Source organism: Struthio camelus, chromosome 28 (assembly GCF_040807025.1).
Source record: "Struthio camelus isolate bStrCam1 chromosome 28, bStrCam1.hap1, whole genome shotgun sequence".
Classification (NCBI taxonomy): domain Eukaryota; kingdom Metazoa; phylum Chordata; class Aves; order Struthioniformes; family Struthionidae; genus Struthio; species Struthio camelus.
In genome coordinates, this window is record NC_090969.1 from 1549113 (window position 1) to 1566284 (window position 17172).

A 17172-nucleotide genomic window follows, 5' to 3' on the forward strand; every position below is an offset into this window, starting at 1 on the left:
CGCCCGGAGCTGTTCCCTGCATCTCTAATTTATTCCATACACTGGCAGCAACGCACTGCTTACAAAAAGGGAAGGGTTTGGCTGGTGCTTTGCTTCCAGGCACCGCACGTGTTTAGAGTCAACAGCAGAGCCCTGCCGAGCAGGGAGAGGAGTGTTGGGGAAGGGGGGACAAGGTGGTCTGGGCCCCAGCGGCTTTCTTCAGCAGCTCTGCTCTCGTCCCAGCAGCGATGCTGATGAAGGCAGCCCCTGAGGCCGAAGGCTACGCCTTTGTTGTCACGCCCTGCGCGGCCCCCAGGGCCGTGAGCTGCTGGATCTTCTGGCTCATCATTTCCACCACGGCTGCAGGAAGACAAGGCACCCAGGCAGTGAGGGGAGCTGCTCGGGGGCCTGCCCAGAGCGAGGAGCTGCAGCGGGGTGTGGGAGATGGGCCCTTACCCTGCTTCATGGCATGTTTCTCCTGCAGCGCAGGCTGGATCTTCTCCATCTGTTTGGTCAGGAAGTCAATCTTCCGCTTGAAAAAGTCTCGGGCATCATCTGCTGTCTGAGGGAATAAAGGATAACAGAGAGCTCTAGGCACAAAGTTCCTGCTACCCTTCGGCCACGGACAATTCTGTTTATGATCTGCTGCAGAAACGCAGCTGCTTCTGGGCCACTCCACGCACCCCTTACCTTCTCCACGTAGTAGCCTGTTCCTACATCTATCAGCACGTGCTCGACATCTGAGAGCTTCCCAGGGACATACATCTGGCGGGGGGGGGTCAAGGGAAAGCAGGGAACCAAGACAACTAGGCAGCTCTGGGAGCAAAGCACCTCAGCCCAGCAGAGCTGGGAACCGAGGCCAGGCGTCCTCGGCACAGTGGCCACCACGGACCAACGCACGACCCGAGCAGCACAGGCCCAGCATGAAGAAGCAGAGCTCGTGTCAAGAGCAACAGGGGCAAAAATCTGTCAGCCCTAAACACCCCAGCTCAGCCGCTGGCCAGAGGGAAAGGAAACATCCTGGGGTCCTTGCTCAGAGAGGAACGAGGACTGGCCAGCACCTTCCCAGGAGGCAGGGAAGGAGCAACCAGGAGAGGCCATGTCCCTCCTGAAGTGGGCACAGCCAGGTAAAACGTCCCCCAAGCCCCTCGGCCCTAGCAGTTGACATTCCCGCGTCCCCGCTAGCAAAGAAGAGTTAACTTCAGAGGACTGCAGGGCTGGCAAAGGATACAGAGCTGGTGAGCGGGACCAGCAGGTCCTTTCCTACAGGAAACAAAGCAGAAACGTGTTTGAGCGCTCGGATGCACCAGCTGATTGCCCACAGCAGGGCGAGGGGCACACAGAGCAGCTACACAGCGCCAAACAGCTAGGTACGACGTTACAACCACATCTAGCCCCTCCGTGCACCCCGCGTGCCTGGGATGCTGCTTAACGCCCAACCTCCTAGCAGGGAAGGAGGCACCACGGAAACAAGAACCTGGTCCAAGGGCATAAACTGACGCAGGGCAGAAGAAAGCGCAGAGCCTGGGCTCTCAGTCGTCACTCAAAGCACAGAGTGATGTGTCTCACCTAGGCAGCAGCCAGGACTGGCAAGGCCAGGCAGGACAACACCAGCCTCTCCAGTTGCTGCTCAGGCATCCCAGTAAGTGCCCCAGGGACCTGGCAGGGCCACGCAGGCCGAGGGTGAAGGTATCTCACTCACCTTCGTTGCTTTTGTTGAGTACATTGAGGCAGTCCTTGGCTTCCACGTACTTGGTCTGCACCACTTTGAGCTGGGCAATAGAGGACGAGAGGAACTCCACCTCCTAGGCGAGAGAGCGTGAGCCTGTGAGCGTCCCCTTACCACCAAAGAGGTGCTGAGAGAGCAGAAGAGGCCCTAATCGAGTGCCATGTACGGCAGGACAGGGCTGGGGCACGTCACCTGGTCTGGTCATCACCCCTAGGCCACCCAGCTCCCCCCCACAGCAGACCTGTGGCACAGTCTAACCTTACCCTGCCACCCCCACAGCCTAGCCCAGTCCAGTCCCACATGTCACCCCCCCAGACCACCCAGTCCAGCCCCACCATGTCACCCCCCAGCCTGGTCCAGCCCGGCCCAGTAGTCCCCACTTTGATAACCCCCAGTTCCCACAGCTCGGCCCAGTCTGGTCCCACGTGTCACCTCTCCAGTCACCCAGTCCCCATATCCCAGTCCAGCCTGACCCTATTTGGTCCCATACACCACCACCATCACCACCACCCCCGCCCCTGCAGTCCCCACAGCCTGGCCCAGTCTGGTCCCACATATCTCCCCCCAGTCCCCACACCCTAGCCCCACCTTAACGTCCCCCTGTCCCCCCAGGCTGACTCAGTCTGGTCCCATAAGTCACCCCCCAGGACCTCCAGCCTAGACCAGTCTGGTCCCACATGCGACCCCCCCAGTCCCCACAGCCCAGCACCCTCTCGCCGCCCCCTCCAGTCCCCACAGCCACATCAGGCCTCACCCCCATTTCGGCCTCTCCACCGGCCCGGCGCTCCCCCAGCCCTGTCCCCCGCCCCCAGCAGCCCCTCCAGCCGCGGAGCCCGGCTCCCGGCGCGGCCCACCTGGTCGAGCTGGCTCTTGAGCATCTCCAGCTGCGGCAGCGACAGCTCCGCCACATTCACCTGCTGCGCCATCTTGGGCCGCCCGCGACGCTCTAGCGCACGTCGCCCCGTCTCGCTGGTGCCGCCCGCCGCGACGCTCTAGCGCCAGCTGCCGCCTCTCGCTGGTGCCGCGGCGCCCCCTGGCGGCCGGCGGGGGCAACAGCCCCAGGGCAGGGGGTAGCCGGAGGGGATCATTTCCTCCCCCCCCCCCCCAAAGCAGGACAGGGGGCAGCCGGGGGGGGGTCATTCCCCCCCCCCAAAAGCAGGGAAGGAAGGAGCCAGGTTGCCCCCCCCAAGACAGGGGGGACCCAGGGGTGTTCCCCCCCCAAATAAGGATAGGCTCTATTGCAGGACCCCCACCCACTGCTCCCACCCAGGGAAAAGGGGGTTTACTGCCCCCCACCCTCCACTGGGGCTTCCAAGGTGCGAGGAAGAGGCAGGGGCTGCAGCAGCCAGGGTTGTTCCCTCTGTCCCTCACCCAGCTAGGAGGGGTGTTCCCCCCCCCCCCCAAACAAGGGAGGAGGGAAAATCCCAACTGCAGAGGCCCCAAGGAGGACAACGAGGGGTGCAGCTGCAGCAGGACCCCAAGAAGGTGCTTTGAGGTCACCCTCGGAGGGCAGAGCATGCCCCGCAAGGGACAACACAGCCCATGGGGTGGGCGATCGCTCAGAGCTGCAGTGCAACGGGCTCCTGCTTACCTGGGAGAGCTGGCTGGGGCCCGGGGAGAGGGGACAGAGGCAGAGGGAAGGGGGCAGAGCCCCACAGGGCAGCCCAGGGTGGCAGGCACCCTGAGCCTGAGCACCATCCTTAGCCAGCACACAAGGGTCAGGTCCAACTGCACCAGCTTTATTGTCTCAACATACAGCGACTGTGTCATCTAAAACCACTTTAAAATAAGTTAAGATCCAAGAACAGTTAAACATGTAACACCCCACCCCAGCTGGCCCCCTGTGCAAACACCGCAAGTTTAAAACAGCCTCAGCAGCACCTGATCATCATTGGGGGGGGGGCACAGGGAGAGAGGGGAGGGGAGGAGGGCTGGGGCCAAGAGGCAGTGGCAGAGGCAGCGCTGAGCCCTCACTGCAGGCACACAGGCAAGCCGTAGGCAACGGGGGCAGCGCCGATGAGGTACTTGAGTTTGGGAGCCTGGCGGGCCTGGGCGACAGAGTGCAGGAGCGGGGCGCCCGAGCCCGCCTTCAGCCAGCCCTGGAGCAGAGCCTCGGCGTAGCGGTCGATGTCGCGGTCCGTCACGTCCCACAGGTTGCCCAGGACGAGGGGGCTGGAAAGGAGCAAGGGGTCATGTCAGCCCCTTTGGGGTGCAGATGCGCAGGGTGGGGGGAAAACAGGACTGCTGCAGGGGCAGAGACACCCAGCTGCACGAGACGGCCCTTGTAGCAAAGGGACAAGCTGAGCTTCCCCAAGCCTCGCCCCTGCTTTCCGCATCTCCTCGCCACTCACCACCCAGCCATGATGTACTTGAGAACGATGCCAGATCCCTCCAGGCTGCCGCGCACGGCCAGGGCGGCGCTGCTGCAGCCGAAGAGCAGGGCCACGGCGCGGCACTCCAGCCTGGCGATGGACTGCCCGTCCAGGAAGCGGGCGCCTGCTCCGTGCCCGGCGTAGCTGCAGGGAGAAGGTCCAGGTGAGAGATCTGGTGAAGCCTCCCCGACCTCCCCCATCAGGCTTAAAGAGGGCCCTGGGCTGTCTCAAAGGAGCCCACGCCATCCCCAAGGCTCACATGTAGAGATCACGCTCCGAGAGCGCCGTCTGCATCTGCTCCTGGCTCGGGATGGCTCCTGTCACACCGCTCCAGCCGGGCTCGCTGCGGGAGAGACCTGGTGAGGACGGCGGAGAGCAGAGAGCCCCTGGGGCACCCCAGGCTGCAGGATCCCTGCCCGGGGCAGGGGACACGCTCACCTCTCAAACCAGCCCCGGAAACGCTCCTCGGTGCCCGGCAGGTTGTTGTGCGGGTTGAGGATGTAGAAAGTGCTGCTGGGGTTCACGCCGCGGCTCAGCACAGATCCTGCCCGCTGCCAGAGTGGGGACACGAGACAAGTCAGCCCCAGCCCGGAGCAGAACCCGCAGGGTGCCAAACCCTGCGGTGCTGCAGAGCCAGTGTGCGCAGAGCCCCGGCCCGGGGTGCACAGTCCCTGGCCCTCTCACCTTCTGCGCCAGGGAATAGCCAAGCAGGAATCGCAGGGAAGGGAGCCTGGTTACGGGCACAGCCTTCAGACACGCCATGCTCTCCCAGGGTAGCTTCTGCAGGTGCTGGGAGGAAGAGGAAGGGGTGAACAAAAGGCAGCAAGCAGCCACGCAGAGTACAGGCAGGAGCAGAGACTCACCTTATCCAGCACCAGGACAAGGGAGCCGCTGGCCTGCCTGGCGCAAGCTCTCCGCTTCTCCAGGGCTTCCTGCAAGAGGAGCTGGGCCGTGTAGGGCTGAGCTGGGCAGAGCCCAAAGGCCAGGGACTGCAAATCTTGGGCAGTGAGGAGGGGAGAGGAGTTCAGCACAACCTACAGGAAGGAAGAGGGGAGCAGAAATGCATAAACATTGACAGCACCATGCTGTAGGCTGGCACGTGATGCCAGGCTGTTTGGCTGCCCAAACTGCTGCCCCAGCCCAGGCCAACTAGGATCTCCAACACAAACCTTGAGGAGCGCTGCATCTGCGTCCTCCCAACCACATTTCTGGAGCTGGTTGCACAAGCTGGAAGCCTCCTCTGCCAGGCTGGGCTCCTGGCTGGCAGGGAGCAGGGCCCCCTTCCAACAGCCCAACACCTGCATCTCCAGGGTTTCGATGAGGTTCTGCAAGAGGCCAGAGTCACGGGGGGTCTGGGCATGGCAGCCCTCTTCAAAAGCTGTGCCAGGTGCCACCAGGCAGATCAGGGTGAGGGAAGTCTCTCCCCAACCTTCATTCTCTGGTCCAGCTCCGAGCGACACAGCCACCAGTCCCTCTTGTCCGTGCAGTTGCTGGATTCCTTCTGCTCCTTCTGAATGGCATCGAACTCGCTCAGCACCGAGCTCAGCGGGGCCTGGAAGAGGAAGGGAACAGTGATCCCAGCCCCAAACTCACCCTGCAGCTGGGCTTGTCCCCTCTCCCTTTCCTGCCCTCACCTTGGTGAGCGCAGTCGGGATCCGGATGGTCACAGGAGCGCTGCCCTTCTCCAGCCGTGTGAGCAGCAGCATGTCTCCCACGGAGGCAGGCTGGAGGCTCACCAGGGTCAGCACGCACACGGTCACCCCTGGGAACCAGACCCAGACCTCAGGAACAGCCAGGGGACAGTCCCAAGGCCACACAGCCCTCCAGGACTCAGCCCCAGACCGACACAGAGCAGTGAGCTTCCCAGCCCTTGCTTTTGGATGAGCCCTTACCACTGGGGATGTTCTCCAGCTGCTCCCTGAAGCCATCCTGCTCCTGAGGCCCCATCCCCGTGGAGCTGAACTCGAAGAGGTCTTGGAGCTGAGCGAGGTGGTGGCTGCGCACAGCAGCGCTCTCCTCCCGCAAGGAGAGCCCGTGGAGCTGCTCGGCTACGTCTGCTGCTGACTTCTTGGCTTTGCTGGAGAGGGAAAGACAGTCAGGGAATAAATCCACTTTGAAATTACCTTTGCTGGGGCTCCAAAGTTTTTGGCAGAGACCCCCCTCCTGCTCAGCAGTGCTCTAAGGTTAAAAGCAGGGGAGGCCGAGGGGGTTTTGTTCCACAAAGCCAGCCAGGGAGGGTGGAGGGACTTACTGAAGTTTCCTGTGGACCGTGCTGAGCAGCTGATGGCGGGTGGTGACCGAGACAGACTCCGACACCAGGTAGGCAGTGGAGATGGGGTCCTGCTTGCCCAGGGACAGGGCCAGGAGCTGGCAGACTTGGCTGTAGAGGGCACTGGGAGGGCAGTGGCTGATGCAGTTGAAAGCACCTTTCAGGAATTCACAGGCTTTGTCCAGGGAAGAGACATCTGGAAGGGGCAAAGCAGCAAATCCCCCCCAAGGCAGAGGTGAGCTCCTGACAGAGAGCAGAGCACCTGAACCCTTTGGCAAAGCTCAAAGCAATGGGAAATTGTAAGAGGAGGTGGAGAAGGGCTAGAGCAGAGGTTTCCAGAGCCGCCTGCCCGAGGAGCTGGTAGGAGAGGGGACAAACGTGGATTCCCCAGCACAGCCACGAGCCCCCAGCCCAAAACCAGTGCCCTGCACAGCAACAGCCCACAGAGCAGCCCCTCAGCATCGGTCGCTCACCGCCAGCCGTGGACAGGGAGGAGGAGAGGGCCTCCAGGTGCAGGGGGCCCCCGCTGCCAAGCCTCCGTATGGCCAGGATGTCCTCACTGGCGTCTCGCCGCAGGACCTCACGCTCCCCGTCTGCGCTCTCCTGCCCACGCTGGGGCTGCCGTCTCCTGCCTTAAGGGAGAGCAAGAGGGGCCTGGTGGCAGGGACAGCCCAGGGCCTTGGATATCTCCACCTCCAGACAGCTGCTGGGGTAGCTTGAAGGCTCCCTGCTGATTATCCCCCCCACTCCCAGGCAGCCTTGCTCACCTGGGACTCCCTCTTCTTCCTCAGAGGCCCGCAAAACCTCAAAGCTAATCTCAAGCTCTTCTTCCACCTTCTCCTCTTCCTCAATGGTCCTCAGAAGTTCCCGCTCCTCCTCTGCTCTCCTGCCAGGAGCCCTGCGGGTTGTTCGCTCTCTTTTCTCCTCTGTGCCCCCAGCTCTGCGGGAGCCCGCTCGCGCTCTCCGGGGCTGGGCATTGCTGCTCCGGGAGCTGTCCTCCGACGAGCTCGTCTGGGACCCCTCTGTGTCAGCAGCCGTGGCTTTGGGGCGCAGGGCTCTCCGGGTGCGGCCTGTTGGCTGGGGAGTCTTGTGGCTGGGGCCTGGGGTTTTGCCAGCTGCTGGGGTCACCCCCAGTTTGGGATCCTCCACGTCACTGTCATCACTGAACGTTACCTAGACCAGAAGGAGACGTCAGGGCTACAGCCTTGCTCCCCAGCCTGCCGACACCTTTTCAGTGCTGTCCCCAGAGCAGAGACTGAGCTCCCATCAAGCTCTGCAAGTTGACAGCCCCAAAATCCTAAGGGGGATCACCCTCCAGCCTCCTCACGTGGCCAGGGCACCAGAGACAACAGCTCCAAAGCTCCGGCTGAGGCTCAGACTGCACACAGACTCCTTATCTGGTGCACCAGATGGGAACAGGATAACCAACAGCCTGTAACACACTCAAAACCCTCCCAACCTCAGCTGGCTTGGTGGCAGAGCTGAGCCTCTGCCTGCAGAGGGGATACTGGACCAGTCAGCTAGAGGGATTTACAAGGAGCAGGATGGAAATCAAGTGGAACAGCTTTTCTCCTCTACAGGGCTTTCCCTTAGGAGCAGGAACACAGCCCAGAGCAGACCAGGGGGTCACATTCGAGCCCCACCACTCCCTGCTTACCTTCAGTCGAGACTTGACTCTCCCCAAAGCTTTGGGGGCTTTCAGGAGCTGGGACTTGCCGGCCGGAGGGGAGGATTCGCTGAACACCGTGAAGGGAGCCCTGGGGCCCGGGGCTGCCACAGCACCGTGGGCACGTGCCTTGGCAGGGGGACAGGGTTTCTGGCGTGGGGTGCAAGGCACTGTCACCGGTCGGATAACGACGGGGGGCACCTCAGTGTCCAAGTCACCCAGAGCAAAGACATCATCGGAGTCCGCTGCAGCCAGGGGCTTCGCCCTCTGGCTCTTCTTCACTCTGGGCTTGGGCCCTGGTGCTGTCACTGTCACCTTCTTGCTTTTATTCTTCTGGGGCAGAGCTTCATCTGCCTTGAGTGCCTTGGATGCAACCGATCCTTTGGGATCTGTTGGAGCCAGCGGTGGCTGCCAGGCCCAAACGCTGGAGAAGACACTGGCCACAGAGCCCCCACGCTTGGAGGCCAGGCGGCAAATGGTGGCAACCGCTTTGGCCAGCAGCAGGGTGGCCCTGGACATCTCCAGGCTGGGCAGGTGAGGTCTCCGGGATGCCAGGAAGGTCAAGCCAGCTTCCAGGTGCTCCCACAGCTTCTCCTCAGGCTGGGGGCCGGCCAGGCTTTGAAAAGCCAGCGTGGCATAGCCCGTGGCCATCAGATCATCCAGCAGCTCCAGCGCAGGCAGGGCCCGGCCGGTCACTGTCACGGAGCCACCCCACGGCTTGTCCCGCAGCACAGCGGCGAAGCGGGCGGCCACGGCGGTGCAGCGCTGCAGCGTGGCTTGGAGCAGACCAAGCCCTTCGGCCGTGTTGCCTGCCGCCAGCTCGCCCTGGGCGCAGGAGAGCAGCCAGCGGAGGCAAAGCGCCGAGAGGGTCAGGTCGGAGCACAGGGAGCAGGGACACGTGGAAGGGTGGGCAAGGAAGGCCAGGCATCTCCTCTGCTTGGGTTTCAGCTCCGGCGACGTGGTGAGAGCAGTGGGCTTTTCCGGCCCGCTCACCGTGGCCACAAACTCAAGCGCGGGGCCCTTCAGAAAGCCCTCCTCTTCCCTGGGCAGCTCCGAGCTGGGATCTCGCTGCTTCCTGCCCTGAGGCTTGCCCTTCCGGGGCAGGATCTTTATTTGCCCTTTCTGCTTCTCGTTAGCTTCAAACTCTGCAGGCAGAGGGGAGAGAGACAGGTTAGTCCGACATCCTCTCCGCACCGCTCTCCTGAACTGCGCCACCAGCTCCCGTCACGTTGCCTCTCCCAGCAGGGCTGCCCTCTTGCACAGAGCTGACATGGAGAAGGGATGGGGGAAGCCAGGCTGGGATATTCCAGCGCTCCCAGTCTTTCAGCCCAACAATTCTGCTCCCCCAGAGGAGCCCGGATGGGCTTTTATCAAGGGGGGGAAGTCACCCAGCAGGCTGAAACATGGTTCACCAAGTTTTGTGCCCAGCCTGCCTCCACATCTTGGGCAAGCAACTGGCTGCTCCATTAGTGTCTGCACAGCATACACTCCGAAAAGCAGGCACAAGCAGTGTCCCCAGCACTGCCCGGGCTCAGGGCTCATGTTTCCTCCATCCCCTTCCTTCAAGCCAGGAGGGGGAACTCACCAGTGCCAGACTCCAGGAGGAACAGGGCCTGCTGGAGGTCGGAGCGGCTCAGCTCCAGCTCACTCCGCTGCAGCTCCAGCTGGGCCTTCAGCACAAGGAAGGCGGCACACCTAGGAGGACACAGCGCTCAGAGCCCCCCTGACAGCCACATCCCCAGTGCCTCGCTGGAGGGAGGGAAGCGGACAGCAAGAACAAGCCTGTTTCTGACCTGGTAAGCTAAACCCACGGGACAGCGCATCCCAGGACAGTCTAGAGCAGCTGCTTACTCCCAAAGCCAAGCAGCAGCCAACCCTCCCTCCAATGCTAGCTCAGCCCTGCCCACAGGTCCCCCAGACTCAGGCAAAAGCTCTTCCCACCACAGCCACTCACCACCGAATCGCTTGCAGTTTCATGGCCAGCTTGACAGCCTCCAAGCAGAAGGCTTTGGCTTCGCATACCATCTCCACTCTGCTGAGGAGAGCTACGAGGCGCTCCGAGCAGGCCAGCAGGTCAGCCAGCACTTGCCACTTCTGCAGCAGGTTTTCCCCTGCAAAGGAAGACAGGCAGGTGACCAGAGCTGCCCTTTGGAGTTCTTCCAGAGGAGCAGCTGCTTTTCAGTCCACACAAGCAAATAAAACTCACCACAATCCACAAACTGAACGTCTGACGCAGTCTTGTGAGAGCCCAGCACATTGCTGCCCATCAGCAGAAGGATGATGCTACGGAAAAACTTGTGGGCTTCGGTGAGAGCAGTCTCAGGCGTCCTCCACCCTGCACGACAGCCGTCATGAACATCAGCACTCTGCCCAGCATGAGATCAAATCATCCCTCCTCAGCCCAAACACAGCACACAGCGGGAAGGTCTCCAGTGGGACTTTGAAGAGCCATGCAGACTCCAGCTCCAGCCAATTTGGAGAAACCCAGAAGTCAGTGTTTGCACAGAGCTTTGTCAACAACCCCTGCAGCTCTCATCGCTGTGGGGCTCACCGAGAGGAGGGTCTGACACATCCATTAGGCCCCCTGGCAACCCACCTTGAGCAAAGATCTGCTGCCTGAGCTCCTGCGAGAGGTGGGCAGCAGGAAGGCTCAGGTAGACTGCTGTTAACTGAAGGACGTGGGCTCGGAGCAGGTACCAGACCTTTGCAATCTTCTGCAGAGCTGGGTTCTGGAGCACTTCCAGCAGCAGGGCAAGGCCTTCTTCAACCTGGAAGCGGAAGCAGAGATCAAGAGAAGGAGAAAAACTGTCACCATTCAGGGTCCAGAATATTTCCGTGTCCACCAAGGTGGGCTAAGGTGGCTAGCAAGAGGATATTGAAGACTGCCAGAGCTGTTGAGCTCTCCTCTTGCTCTCTGACCCCACATTGCAAGCAGAAAAGGGTTTTCAGCCCAGGCCCAAGCATCCAGATCTCCCCAGCGGAGGGGCCCTTGCAGGGCATACCTGGTGGCTGGTGCAGCAAAGCTGGCTGCGGAGCAGAAGGCAGGTTTGCTTCAGCAACAGGTAGGAATCGCCACTGCTGTCGGCCTTCTGCAAGCAGGACTCCGTCTCCTCCAGGAAGAGCTGGAAGGAGACAAGACAGCATGAGGGCTGCGGCCTCAGGGGAACAGCCAAACTCGCCCAGCAGCCTTGCCCTCCCTGCTGCCCCGCACTTGCCTTGGCATAGCTGGGACACTCCAGCTGGAAGAGCAGCTTGGTAACCTGGCACAAGGCACCAGCCATGCCCAGGCTGTCTCCAACCGCGCTGCACAGGGATCTGACCAGCAGGTAGCTCTCCAGAGCCTGCAGGGGCTGGGGGCAGGAAAACCCACACAGTTATGCTTGGAGACAACGCCAGAGGGATGTTTTGCCCCTGCAGAGGCTGCTTTCCCTCCAGCTGTCTCTGTCGCACAGTTCAGCCAAGCCCCCAGCAGCATTACCCTGGCCATCAGTCTGTAGAGAGCTGCCATGAGGTGCAGGGAGGCCACGGTCTGCTCCAGGCTGCGCACGCCGGGAACTCCCTTCTTCGCCAGGAGCTGCTTCCACAAGGCGAAGGCATCGTCCAGGCTCTGGGACTGAGCTAAGCACACGTCGTGGGCCTGAGCAGCTTCTCCAGGCAGACCACACCACTGCTAACACCACCACCACCCCCCCCTCCCAGCCTGGCTGCACAGCAAAAACAGCTGGGAGAAAAGGCATCTCCAGCAATGCCTCCAGCTTGCAAGAATGCATTTCCCTGCTGTCCCATGGGGCAGAGCTGCAGAGGAACATCTCCCAGTGTGCGCTCCCTCCCCACATCAACCCCATCGCCATTCCTTCCTCGGGCAGAGGAACCTCACTGGCTGAGGGGGCCTTTGCCACAAGAGGCTCAGTCACCACATGCTCACCAGACTCTGCAGCCAGGTTGAAGGCGATGCCGTCGTACAGGAACTTGTCCTCCTGCAGCTTGTCTTCATAGTTGAGGTCATTGGGCTCAAAGTCATCCAGGTGCTTCTGCCCCTGAGCTTTGGCTCTCTGCTCCCTCTCTATGCTCTGTGGCAGGTTAGGAGGCAGCAGCAACACATGTTAGGAGACGCAGGCAGGGCTTCCAGCCCCTTGGGCCCTGCTAGGGCTGCAGAAAGGCTTTTGGTGGCCTCAAAGGGAGAGGGCTGAGCAGGGAAGAGCTGAAGGGGGCCATTTTCCATAGGCAGTGCCTTCAGCTGGGAGGCACTAGGTTTGCCCGCACTAGTTGAGCGTAACTGGGAACCCAGGAAGCCTGAAAGGTTTCAGGAGGGTGGGGAGCTGCTTTTCCTCTTAACTGCTGAGTTTGGAGGAGATCTGCACATTAGGCATGTGCACAAAGTGGTTCTGGTGCCCTAGGATCACTGCAGCTTTTCCAGACCTGGGTCACCCATCAAGCAGGTGCTGCAACCCAGTTCAGCAACCTGCAGCTCCCCTTTGCTGCCCTCGCCTACCTCCTCTAGTTTGGACTCCAGGGTGCAGATGTACTGCCAGAGCAAGGCCTGTGCTCGGTCATCGAGGAGCTCATCCTGGTTCTGGGCGGTCCTGGGCACAGACTCCAGGAGCCGCAAGGCCTCTCGGATCGAGTCCAGGGAGGAGCTGCCAGAAAGAGGGATTAGAAACACAGCCTTCTGCACCCAAAACTCCTGGAGTATTTTAGGAGGAGAACTAGATATACTTAAGACATACCTAGAACAGGTTTGTCTTAAGCAATAGCACCCCTAAACCTTGTAAATCCCTTAAGTACCCTCAAAGGCTCTTTCAGGGCTCCCAGAGACACAGGACAGAGCCGTGTTTGGATATAGCTCTCCCGGTACGCCTGTATCCACCCACCAGTCCGTGTGCGCCGCGTAGTCATGATAACACAAGACCTGGGCCAGCTCCACCAAGCCGATGGCCCGCTCGTGCACACAGCCGCTCTCCTCCGAGCAGATCTCCAGCAGGTCGCAGATGACATTGTAGCGCTCCTGCCCCGTGTTGGCCCGCACGGTCTTGTAGGCCTTCAGCTCTTCGAAGAGCACGGCCACCAAGGTCCCAGCATCCAGGCAGCGCCCCTCCAAGCCATCCTTCAGGGTCCTGGGGAAACGGGTGCTATCTGGGTGGGGGGTTCTGCGCAGACACCACCCCACACGCGCAGAGCACCCAGATCTTGCCTTACCGTAGCCGTATCTCCTCAGCCCCCTGCTTCGTGGCGTCCGTCTTGACTCTGGCCCAGAGGGAGATGGGCTCTGTCATCTGCTCCCTGATCTTACCCCGCAGGGCAGCCAACCACTGGACGATGGACACCAGGGCTCTCTCGAACCGACCCAGCTTCCGGTAGCTCTCCACCTGCAGCCTGAAGCATCTGTGCAGCTGTGGGGAGAGCATGAACAGTGCAGTAGGACTGGCTTCAGCACCCTGCAGAACTCCTTCTCTGCCTCCCTTGGAGAGCAGAATCGCATGCTGCAGCCCCTCATGTGGCTACTCACCCTTTCTGGGGGTATCTCTGGGTATTTATAGGCTTCTGCCATCTCCAGCCTCTTGCAAAAGAGCTCAGAGAGGGAGCTGGCCTCCTCATGAAGATTCTGGCTGTAGAAGATGTAGGCCAGCTTAAACGTGCACGATGCTGTCATGGATTAAAAAACAAATATTAAAGGCACTCTGGAGAGAGGAGTTACCCTCTTCCCTTGTCCAGCAAGGACTAACGCCCTTCACACTAACCCTACAAGCTACGCTCTTTCCAGCTGAGAACCCAATGCTCTCCAAGCCCCGAGCTGCCTGGGGTGAGGCAGATACTGAGCTGTGCCCCTTCACCAGGGGCTTCAGACAGGGGGAAGGGTCCCAGTTGCTGTCCTAGGAGGCGGCACCACATTTGACCCACACCTGTGCAAAAGAGCCAGCTTCGGGCTCCCCTACTGCCACGGGGACACTGACCGGTGACATCGAGGTACTCTGCTCGCTCACTCGCGGGGAGCCCCTCCAGGGCCGCCAGCATCCACGCCACGGTGCATCGGCAAACCCCCAGCAGCCGCTCCAGGCCGGACCACCCGACCGCCTGCACAACAGCCACAGTTAGCGGGAGAGAAGTGCAGCGGCAGCCAACGAGACCCCTCCAAGGGGCTTCAGGGCTCAGCCACGTTGCCGAAAGCACTGGAGAACCCAGCCTGCTGCCCAGCATCGCGCTCGCAGCTTGGCCAGGGTCTCGCCCAGCCCTGCGCTGGGGACTGTCCCCTCCGCTGCTGGTACCTGGGAGCACTGGAAGGCATCGTACGCCACGCTGGTGAAGAGCTGGAGGCTGTGGTAGAGCAGCTGTTTCACTGTTAGCTGCTGTTTTATGCTGTCGGGAGGAATCTGCAGAGGGGAGGAAAGAAAATAAACAGTGTTTTCGTGGTCCTGACAGCACCAGGCTCCAATGGTGCGTGCTAAAAAGGACAGAGATGCCAGGCAGGGCTGCTCTGCTGATGGATTAATGGGAGCAACAGACTGTCAGGCAAGCCTAGAGCATGGTTGCATCCCTCCCGCTGCTCGCAGGACCTCTAACGAACAAGACAGGCCACAGTGGGTGGCCGCCCCCACTCCTGTCTGAAGCCTTACCCGCTCCAGCAGCCTGTGGAGGACGCAGCAATACCCCTCCGTGAAGGCACAGAGGCCAAGAACATCCTCCCGACCGAAGGGCCTCCGCTCGCTCCTCTTCGCGTACCCGCTGAGGGACGAGACGATGAACTGGCAGCTCTCGGCCAGCACCCGGACGAACCGCTCCGAGACCTTCGCCGCAGAGCCGAGAGCGGTGGCCGCCTGCGAGAACAGCGGCCCTGCCTGGCCCACGCTCTCGGCGAGCACCCGGCTCAGCCGGACCCCGGCCTCCAGCAGAGCCAGGGGGTCATTAAAAGTCTTCGCCGAGCTACCAGCTGCACCCAGAAAGCTGCGGGCTTCTTTCACAGCCTCCATGGCCTCCCTGTAGCAGCCGCTCTTGCAAAGACGCCGGCATCGCTCCAAGGTGAGCTCGAAGAAGCACAGGGACCGCTGCGGGGTCGGCCGCTCCGCCGCGCCGCCACCCTCCCGCAGGGCTGCGAGCAAGCAGCCGGCCAGCTGCCTGCTGAGGAAGACCGCGTCGTCCGCGCCGAGGGGCGCCCGCTGGCCTTCGAACATGACGGCAGCCGCAGCCGCCTGGCGAGCCGTCTGGGAGGTGAAGAAGGGAGGCTCCTGCGGCAGCAGGGGAGCCCCGTCGTCCTCCAGCAGCGCCAGGAAGCGCAGGGCTCGCAAACGAGCCGAAAGCACGGCCCTGCTCTCCTCCGGCGCCCGGCTGGCTTTGGCCAGGGCGTCCGCGCCGTTCCACAGCACGCTGAAACCGCTCCTGGCGACGGCCCCGAAGTCCTCGGAGGGAGCCTGGCGGGGCCGGTAGGTCAGCAGCCGGGCGCGGAGGAGATCGGCCACCCTCCAGCAGGCATCGTCGGCCCCCTGGGCGACCACGTTCCTCAGCAGGTGGTAGATGATCTTCTCCAGGTAAAGGGGAGCGGGCTGGGGCGTAGCGGCGACGTAACCCCGGCACGCGGCCTCAGCCAGCGCCACGAGGCTGGCGGCGTGCGCGGGGCAGGCCCCCGGCTGTCCCAGCTGGTGCACGCAAGCCCGCAGGACTCTGTCGCACACGATGCTCTGCCGAGAGGGCTGGTTCGCCCCGGCCGAATCTTCTGGGGCGCTGGCAAGGCATTCCTGGAGATAAGAGACCGTTAGCGCCCCGATACGTGGCGAACCCAGCCAAGGGTCTTTCTGGGTAGGGTCTTCCTCGCTGCGGGGAGCAGAGGGCACCCCAGAGCTGGGGGTGGGGGTGGTCAAGACCCCCCCCCCAATGCTGCAAAGGGTCTACCCCGAACCTCACCGTCAGCTCTGAGAGCAGCGTCTCCGTCTCCTGTCGGCTGCACGTCCGTGCCACAAAATCAGCTCCTTTCAGGCGCATCATCTTGCTCCCAGCCTGCCACACGGTGGGGGGGGGGGGGGACAAGTCAGGGTGGGGACAGGCTGTGCTCCCCCCAGGGGACAGGGGTCCCTTGGGGCTGCCCAGCACCACCCAGGCAAAGAGGCAGCAGAGAGCCCGCCCCGGGGCCTGCAGCCCCCCAGGTGCTTGCAGCTCCCCCAGCCCCACTCCTCAAAGCCCTCCCCAGGCTTGCAGCCCCCCAACCTCGCTCCCAGCCCCCCCACAAACCGCAACACCCCCTACAAGCCCCCAGGGGCCTGCACTGCCCCAGCCCCACAAGCGCTCACAGGCTCCCCTAGGGCCTGCAACCCCTCCCCAGCCCCACTCCCAGCCCCTCGAGTGCTCCCAGCCCCCTGCCACGGCCTGCAGACCCCCACTGCTCGCAGCAGCCCCCCCCCGGGGCCTGCGACCCCCCCCGCACTCACGCGTCGCCACCCGCAGCCGCCCGGGCCCGGCCGCGCGCCCCGTTCAAATCTCCGCCGCAGCCAATCGGCGCGCGGCACCGCCCCCCCCGCGCGCTGCACGCCGGGAGTTGTAGTCCCCGCCCGGGGGTGGCGCATGCGCGCAGGGTGGCGGCCAGCGAGGCACCGGCGTGCACGGACCCCTGTGCAACCCCTGTGCACACGTGTGGGTGTGCAACAGGGAGCTGGTGTGCACGGACCCCTGGGCAACACGGGGCCGGTGCGCACGCGTGCAGGTGTGCAACAGGGAGCTGGTGTGCACGGACCCCTGGGCAACATGGAGCCGTGTGCACACATATGGGTGTGTGACAGGGTGTCTGGGTGCACAGACCCCTTTGCACCAGGGAGCTGTTGTGCACACAGATGAGTGCACAGAGACCACTGCGCAGTGAGGAGCCAGTGTGCACACCGAGCAGTGTGCAAAAGCTGCTGGTGTGCACAGACTCTTGTGCAACAGGCCTGCATACGGGAGTGGAAAGGGTGTCAGGGTGCGCAGAGCCTTGTAGAACAGTGAGCCCATGTGCACACTGACGAGCGTGCAACAGTGAGCTGCTGTGCAGGGACCCCTGTGCAAGGGGGAAGCTGGAACGCACACAGATCAGTGTGCAACGGGTGTCAGCGTGCATAGGCCTCTGTGCCACGAGGAGTCAGTGTGCAGGGTCAGTGCGCAACGAGGTGCCAGTGCATAGCAATCCTTGTACAACGGA

The 17172-nt window shown here is 62.3% G+C and overlaps 2 protein-coding genes across 2 annotated transcripts; both read right to left on the bottom strand.

Annotated features, from left to right (window-relative positions):
• Window positions 1–10: 10 nt before the first annotated feature.
• Window positions 11–2736, bottom strand: PFDN5 (prefoldin subunit 5). The gene is made up of 6 exons (XM_068921111.1): window positions 2563–2736; window positions 1682–1784; window positions 1211–1242; window positions 670–744; window positions 436–541; window positions 11–339 (listed from the first exon to the last, which is right to left on the bottom strand). The coding sequence occupies exons 1-6, from the start codon at window positions 2632–2634 to the stop codon at window positions 260–262; spliced, it is 468 nt and encodes a 155-aa protein (XP_068777212.1). The 5' UTR covers window positions 2635–2736; the 3' UTR covers window positions 11–259.
• Window positions 2737–3427: 691 nt separating this feature from the next.
• On the bottom strand, window positions 3428–16517 carry ESPL1 (extra spindle pole bodies like 1, separase). Its single transcript, XM_068921047.1, has 31 exons — window positions 16430–16517; window positions 15909–16001; window positions 14627–15742; window positions 14279–14383; window positions 13967–14087; window positions 13522–13658; window positions 13212–13405; window positions 12887–13129; window positions 12508–12652; window positions 11941–12085; window positions 11494–11633; window positions 11231–11365; window positions 11018–11137; window positions 10612–10783; window positions 10222–10350; window positions 9970–10126; window positions 9601–9710; window positions 8007–9160; window positions 7117–7522; window positions 6823–6981; window positions 6332–6545; window positions 5973–6157; window positions 5715–5842; window positions 5510–5632; window positions 5250–5405; window positions 4944–5114; window positions 4765–4869; window positions 4519–4631; window positions 4340–4423; window positions 4060–4224; window positions 3428–3880 (listed from the first exon to the last, which is right to left on the bottom strand). Exons 2-31 carry the CDS (start codon window positions 15987–15989, stop codon window positions 3679–3681), a joined length of 6615 nt encoding a protein of 2204 aa, XP_068777148.1. The 5' UTR covers window positions 15990–16001; window positions 16430–16517; the 3' UTR covers window positions 3428–3678.
• Between the last annotated feature and the right edge of the window lie 655 nt (window positions 16518–17172).